Source organism: Priapulus caudatus, unplaced genomic scaffold (genome assembly GCF_000485595.1).
Source record: "Priapulus caudatus unplaced genomic scaffold, Priapulus_caudatus-5.0.1 Scaffold149, whole genome shotgun sequence".
NCBI lineage: Eukaryota > Metazoa > Priapulida > Priapulimorpha > Priapulimorphida > Priapulidae > Priapulus > Priapulus caudatus.
Genome location: NW_014577210.1, coordinates 297,751 through 306,039, shown reverse-complemented (window position 1 = coordinate 306,039; position 8,289 = coordinate 297,751). Strand labels below are relative to the sequence as shown.

Sequence of the window (8,289 nt, the reverse complement as noted above, 5' to 3'; positions counted from 1 at the left end):
CGCGCGCGCGCGTGCGTGCGTGCGCGCGCATGCGTGTGTGTGCATGTGCGTGCGTGCGTACGTTCGGCGCGCGCGCATGAGCGTGTGTATGCGCGCGCGTGTGTGTGCATGTGCGTGCGTGCGTACGTTCGGCGCGCGCGCATGAGCGTGTGTATGCGCGCGCGTGTGTGTGCATGTGCGTGCGTGCGTACGTTCGGCGCGCGCGCATGAGCGTGTGTATGCGCGCGCGTGTGTGTGCATAAGTATGGGTGCGCGCCTTTGCGAGTGAGTGAGTGGATACGAATTTCGACGAAGAATTAAGTCATCACCGTGTTACTGACATGGACTGAACAAGACAGATTGTGTAACTGCCTACGGCCCTACCCATCGAACCGTCTTCACAGATGTCTGCACGCATGAAACCTAAATGCCTTTTAGTGTGTAGCATTTTAAAAATGTACTCCATCGTAAATCTAAAACACTTCAAACCGGTATCACGCGGTATTTTATCTCGAAAGCCAATCTACGACCATTGTGCCGCTATCATTCTCTCTCGTTCTCCCTACTTGATGTGGCGTCTTGAATTTTTTTACACGAATTAATTAAAACGAGTTATATAAACGGGGTCATTGAAACCAGCGAAGAATCTAAACGATTTTGCTGTCAAAGCGTCGGCAACCTCGTTTCGCCGGAACACTGCAGCTACCAACACTATACTATACACTGAACTGTCCGAATTAATTGCGCGCGTGAAAAAAAAGTCCCACTGCCTTTTTGTCACTTGTCAGTGATTGGCATCAATGCGGATGATTACGACAGCTACGACGACGACGATGATGATGATGATGATGATGATGATGATGATGATGATGATGATGATGATGATGATGATGATGATGATGATGCCGATAATGATGGTGATTAGGATGGCCATGACGATGGCAATAATGGTCTTACGTTTCGGTAAATAACAAGATAACAATGTCTAAAACTAATAAAAACCAACGGCTTCCTGCTCCATATACCATGGCCTCACCCACACCCACACGCGTAGTATTTGTGATAGATGCACCACGTAGTTGATAAACTAGGTTGACATACCGTCGGTACTATTCGCTGAGTAAGAGATATACTAAGAGAGACTTACGCCAGCCGCTATGTAGACGGGAATGAATAACCATCCCAGCATCATCAGCACGAAGATGGCCTGTAAGAAACAAAATAAGTTCCATTAGTTTTACTGTAACTATGTGCTGCACGCGAGAGAAGCGGACGACGAGAGCGCGGTCGCGTGACGTCACCGAGGCTGGATTTTCCCAGCGTCCTTCAGTGCGGCTGACACGTGACCGCTGACATGATGAGAGGATCTCGTGGCATGATGCATTCGTGACTCGTGTATCATAGTTAAGGACGAGTTGTTCTGCGTAACGTAATGATGTAATGCAATCGAGACAGCCACGGACACTTGGGCCGCTTCAGCGATAAAACGATAGCAAATAAACAGATTTAAATATATTTATAATGATATCTATCTTTCCGTGAGTTTGTGCACACCGGCGTGCGTGAGGTGCGATTGTGTTCTGCAGAGAAGCTTTTGAAGAGCGGTTACGTTGAATTGTTATGCAATAGAGAGTGCATAAACATTAATACTTTTGTGGTAAATACCATTTCTGTTTATTTACCGTTACTATTGAACTGTGGCTCTGAACTAACGATTACCAGTATTTATTATTGGAACGGTTCAAGTGTCTGTGACGCCGATCGTGTGAAAATTGTATATATAATATATATATATATTAGGGATATAACATTTACATTATCGCTAATCGGCCATAGCGCTGATCGGCTGATACATAGCCATTACAAAACAGGCGGTGTAGTCAAAGTTGTTGTCATAATTAAATATTCAATTAATGATCAATTAGTGCAATTAATGTTGAGTAATTAAAATCGCCGACGTCGATTGATCTGTCATACGCTCGGCGAAGTACTTTCATAGAAATTAGACTAGAAATTTTAAAAGCATGTAAAATTTGCCGTTTAAAATGTTTTGAGCTAATTATAAATTGGCAAATCGACTTCCTTGGCAAACCCACACACCCGCGCGCGTGTGGTCGCATAATGACGTCATAATGTCGGCCTAGATCAACATTAATCAGCTTTACCCGCACAACTCGTGATATCGCCGCGAGAAGCTCAAATATATCACAATCCTGAGTAGCGAGCTTTTTTCGTTTCACTTATTTAACGTAAACTGATAAACGTATAGAACTATATCGCTGAACGTAGACCCGATCAACCCACAATGCATCACGAGTATACGAACATTGGTAGATACATGGATGTGCCTTGGGGGAGAGGTGGAGGAGGCAGACGCCAACAAAGAAGGTGAGGTATGAGGAGCCGCTGGTAGAACGCGCAGCGGGGCGCATTCTAGCGCTTCAGACAGTAATCTCTGGCAAGCATACAGTATAGCGCGCAGGAGATTGGAGAGAGAAGATGTGAGTAAAACAGACGCTTGGAATGTTCATAAATGACTGCCTCGCGTTCGTCGCACTCGCTCTCTACTATAAATTCTTAGCCGGAGTTCATAACTCTAACTCTAACCCTCCCTCCCCCCTTCTCCCCTTCCCGGATCCGTCGCTGATATCTCTACATGGATCGTCTGCCCAATTGCGCGCTATCATCATCATCTCCATCATTTTTCTCGTAAATGAAGCAGAAATCGTAGCCGCAACGCCCTAAAGTCGCCCTTGTCGTGCTTACTGCGCCGCCGCCCCGAAAGCATCTAACAATAGGTGATGCATGCATGCGGTATAAGCTCACGTACCTGTGATCGTGAATAGTGCGGCGATAAACAACAAGATGGCGGTCGAAGCGTACAGGTTCCAGTGCAACGACTGTTCGATGAAGATAGCGCCGGCGTACAGGTCCGCCTACGCAAAACACACACAACAACTGCATTGTAATTCGTCGCCGAAAAAATACACGCACGCACACACGCACACACGCACGCCCGCACACACGCCCGCACGCTCGCACGCACGCACGCACGCACGCACGCACGCACGCACCTGTGCGGTGTCACCGTATAGCGACCAACCGTGACTCGCAGTTACTGGCGATGCCATACATCGCATACGCTCCTATTGTTTAGAATCCCGTCTGTCGAGTTTTTTCGCGTGCGTTTGTTTGCGCTCGAGATCCCCGCGCCGGCGCGCTGACGTGCGTTTCAACTGCGTTCGTGCGACCAACACTGCGGCGCGTTTCACATAGAAATGTTTCGCGTTCCGCCAGCGCGAATAGTTGTTACTCGGTTCGTGCGGCGTACGAATCGCACCGGGGAATGTCCCGGTCTCGTGTCGTTTTCCGTTTTATATGAGGCGTTGTAAACATGGCATTGTACTGTATAGTCCCGTCTGTCGGTATCCGGTATTTGTTACACCGTCCGCCTGCCTCGCCGTTACCCCCACGACTACGCTTCTACATCCTTACCACGCGCCGCTCCCCTAGCCCGCTGCATGTACAGCAAGCAGTACATGCCGTAGCGACAACAAGTTGTGCGAATATTTGCTCATCAAAAATGCCGTCGGCAAAAGCAATATCAGCGCAGTAAACCAGGGCGGTGCGACTCTGCTGACGGTACGTTTGAGTCCCGCTGATTTTCCGGGTATAAATTCGCAGCATGTTGCTTCGGTCGGTCGGCGCGCGCGCTATATACTGTCACGTGTTGTGCGATGCAAGCTAAGTCACGTGCAGTCGATACCGACGGCCGCATTCTTGCAATACTAGCTATGATGCTTACGACAACTTTTTTACGACAAGCAATTTTTACGACTTCTAAGTGTTGCAGAAGAATGTTGATATCACCATCATCGCTACGTCTCGCTAGCAAGAGCAAGTCTGATATCAATGTCAAGAGACGCACCTATATATATATATATATATCCATGCCATATTTATAGGTGCATTTGCAGGTATATAAATATCTGCATATAGTATAGCTGAAGGCGCTATGGTAGTTTTACATCGTGACACGTCGTCCGGTAACGCACCTATACTGAGATGGTAAATATCTCCAGCTACTCGTCCATAAGAACAGCCTCTCACGTGAAGCCATTTATTCCTTACTAACTCAGAAAGACATCTACAACAACGTACAACCCTCCCTGTCTGCTTAGCTAGAAAACTTTAAGCGATAGATACAAGCTTGCGGCCTTACGCTGTGGAGCCTCGGTGATTCTAAGTTCTAACACAACAGCGCTAACCTGAGCCAATCTACATAGAGTGAGCATTCCTCGGGCTCATAGCAGCGTACGTTGTCTCGATGCGGGTTCGTGTCAGCTCGTGTCCGCCGTGCCGTCACTCCGGGCATCCCCCGTTGCGTATGCTCGCTCGATTCGCATCTTTACCAAACAGTATTAAAATTTCATTGCGATTTAACCCTGTTAGGTAAGATGAAACAGAGAGAAGATAGAGATAGATGCAGCGGCCGCTGTGTGACGTGGCCGACCTCCGGCGCGTGAGGCTTCTCCTAGAGGACGCTAGTTCCCTCGGCTGAGAGCTGCGAAGCATTCTGCGCTACTAAGCACGTACGGCGTGTGCAGGCGCGCGCGCGCGTGTCCTGCCAAGCCGGCCCGTCACCAGAAATGGGCGCTGAAGTGGTGCGCTGCTCTCCTGCCTGCCAGTCGACTCCTACACACCGTTTGCACAAGAGATTACACGGGTGACGTACGGGGCGGCGAGGTTTTTTTCGGGGGCGGCGAGCGCTATCGCACAAAGGATACACCGCGCATGTAGATACACGAGCACGATTAAGTACGAGGTTGTGTGCGATGAGATATAGCCGCGGAATGCTTTTATTTTTAATCATGTTTATTTCGAAGCGGGCGTGCGTTGGAACTTTAGATTCTCGCAAGATGGCGGCGGTGACGGCTGAACACCCGTGTGAGGAGGGGGTTGTAAAAAGTGACTTGGCTTCGATGTTAATTCTTTATAACGAACGGGGAGTTGTACATGCAATTATCGCAAATGAGATTTGTATCAGTAGGAGAAATGCGGGCATGATCCACTCATAATTTATTTCTATTGGTAAATCATTGATTACATACGTGGAAACAACACGTCCCCGCTTATATACCTTAGTACGCCTATGATATATAGCATTGCCCTAACACATAAATCTCACTTGATCTGATACGATACACAGCATCAATACATGACACACATCGTTACATGCATACGTACATCATAACATCGTTTTACATCGTTCTACTATCATCTCCTCAACCCCGCCCAGGATGATCCTCGGAACACACGCGTGTGAACATTCGCTGCACTCAGCCCTCGTACGTGAACACTCGATCCATGAAGTTCCCCTGAACACACGTGTATGAACATTCTCTGCACTCAGCCTTCGAACGTGAACACTGAGTTGCTCACTAAACGCGTCGGTGAACCTTCGTTGCACCTAGACCTACCACAAACAAAGTCGTGTGTGTGAACGCGTTACTGTGTGGTCCGCTAGCACCCGCACGGTAACACGCTCAGCCTACAGACCTACACGGTTGAGAGCCGCACGCCCGGTGATCCACCCTGAATCAACAGCTACCCGTAGTTTCACCCCCACACTTCACTATGCGCCAATCCCCTACACGCACGCTAACGAAAATATCACCTAAAAATAACGTTGCGCAGAAATATAGCCATTAGTGGCCAGGGCGCTGCCATTGCCTGTTGATGCTACACTGTACAAGCATTGACCTCCGTAGCTAGACGGTATATACTCGCTTATGTCCAAACCATAAAAATGATATATAGCTATTGATAAAACTAAGTGAGATTACTATACGAGAATATTATAACCTATGCGGGACTATAGCTGCTCTGCCAGCTAGCAGCGGCTCAACTGGCCACCGTTGGTTGTTAATTGCACTTCTTCACTCATTAATTAATTAACTTCAACGGTGTCAATTTACTATAGCAGCGCGTGAATTCCTCACGAGAACACCATTGGCTGATGATTAGCCTATCACATGCCTCTATTCACCAGGCGCTTCTCTCGATATATGAAGATGAGCTGTTGGGTGATGACGTCATGTCTGTTCGTTTAGACGCGAGTGACGTAAGGTGTCGAATCGAAAGTTAATGCAAGTATGGAGAAATAATCCTTGCTTAGACCTCTTGTAACGCTATTAGCAAAGAAGTAAATGATGAGGTATTAATTAAGATATTTCAACGAGTTCCCGCCACAAATAATTGAATAATTATTATTGTATGCGCGCAGACACACACACACACACACACACACACACACACACACACACACACACACACACTCTCACGTACGTACGTACGTACACACAGCCGCTATAACACGGACCAGGTATAGCGACCACGGTACCAGCTCTCACGTCCGTACGTACGTACACAGCCCCTGTGTCTGCTTGGCAAACAAACCTCGCCAAACTGTGTTTACGTGCAAAACAGCCGCGCTTTATTTGAGCGAGCGGAGGTGCTAGCCACGCGAAATTAGCAGTCGACAGCAAACACGTCCGCAGCCCTGCACGCGTATATTTGGTAATGTGACATGATATATACTGTACGCCTGCGACCTGTCGCATTATACATTTTACATCGTAAGAAAATTATCTTAATATTTTTTTTACTCGGGGGCTACAATCAGCAGTGGAGTGTACGGATGTGAATAATATATGTGTTATCGATGGAATGTTGATATTCAAAATTCCGCTGTACGTGTGTGTAGTCATCGTGACATTGGCTGAGATCAGATAACCGGGGAAATTTGCTTTACTGAGTCCGCAGACATTTCTGGCCAAGGTGCGTTTTCTGAATAGGGTTGAAATTCTATTTAATCGTATTTTTCTAGGTTATATTTTTATTTTATTAATTATAGGTGCGGGTGCTGGTGTGTAGTGTTACTAGTGTAGTGTAGTGTAGTGTATAGGATGGGTGAAGCGCCTACGACTGCAAACCGTTACGATGTATGACACCTATTATGCATTTATATTACGCACGGCAGGCCCGCACTCGACATACAAAATGGCGCCTGAGCTAGCGAGGAGGGCGCGATATGTGCGGACAGTGGACGATAATATCAAGAACTAATAATACAATGAGGTATACAATATTAATAATAATTAAGGTATGATACGACTACTGATAATAATATAATATAATAAGGTAGGCCTAATATTCGCTCTTGATAACATTACGGTTCTGCGGAGTGGGCGGTTGTTTGCTGATTGGTCGTTATATAGTTAGCCTGTGCTTTCGCTCGCGGCCGTGTCTTTACCATGTATATCTACGAGCAATGTGCCCTTTCGCTGACCCTCGGTTGTTTCGTAAGACACTCCGGCAAATCAGTTGAACTCAAGAACCAATTATAATCGTGGTATGCGCGTTTGCCGTCTCTGCTCGACAACAACCACAATTCTTCAGCGAAGATCAGAGTGGAAATTTTTAAACACCTGAAAACCAGAGAAATCCTATTCCCCTTCTCTTTATCCACCACACTCTCTCTCTCTCTCTCTTTCTCTCTCTCTCTCTCTCACACACACTCTCTCCCTCTCTCTCTCTCTCTCGTCTGTCAAGAACGCGCACGCGCACGTCAGTTAAAACACAGAGGTGAGGTATTCGTTTATTATAAATACGGCGCAACGGCCACAACAGCAATCTCACATTCAGTTCGAACACGGCGACTCCTATGCCGTTAGCTGCTCCGGATCCGGCTAATCCGATGAAATGTCCGCTGCCAATGTTACTGGCGAACAGCGACGCACCCACCTGAAACAATGAAGGCAGGCGTAGCTGTTAGAAAGAACCACCGCTAGAGGGCGCGGTGCCGCGGCGGCTAGGCGGGCGCGCTCTCGCTGTGGCCTTGCCGAACTCTGTTTGTTTTACGCATTAACTTTAAGTTGAGTTGTCGCGGCGGCCGTGAACGGGTGCAGGAATGCCGGCCCGTGATCGGATCAGGCAGGAGTGATCGTGACGGGGACCCGGCGCGCGCGGTTAGTTTTGCTGAGCGCACACAAAACCGTCGTCGTTTGAGGGCGCGGGCTTCGTCAATATTTGACGTGAATGCCTGCCTGACGTAGAGCAGCGCGCTAGCACATGCAGCATCGCAGCCACACCTGTGTCATCAGAAACGCCGTGAGCAAACACCGCCACGCAGCCTGATCAAGCAGCCTGATCCTCGCCAGCAGCAGCAGCAGCCAGTGCGCGATAGCCTAGCATGCACGAGCGCCGCGATGGTCACACGATACACAGCTGCTGCTGCTGCTGCTGCTG

General features: G+C 48.0%; 1 protein-coding gene across 1 annotated transcript in view; it reads right to left on the bottom strand.

The window, feature by feature from the left end:
• Window positions 1-8,289, bottom strand: part of LOC106806236 (sodium/glucose cotransporter 4-like) — a 42,951-nt gene that overhangs the window by 19,405 nt on the left and 15,257 nt on the right. The window contains exons 3-4 of the mRNA XM_014808104.1: window positions 7,681-7,785; window positions 1,127-1,186 (exon numbers count right to left, since the gene is read on the bottom strand). Coding sequence (XP_014663590.1) covers window positions 1,127-1,186; window positions 7,681-7,785 — 165 coding nt within the window. The remainder of the gene's footprint in view (window positions 1-1,126; window positions 1,187-7,680; window positions 7,786-8,289) is intronic.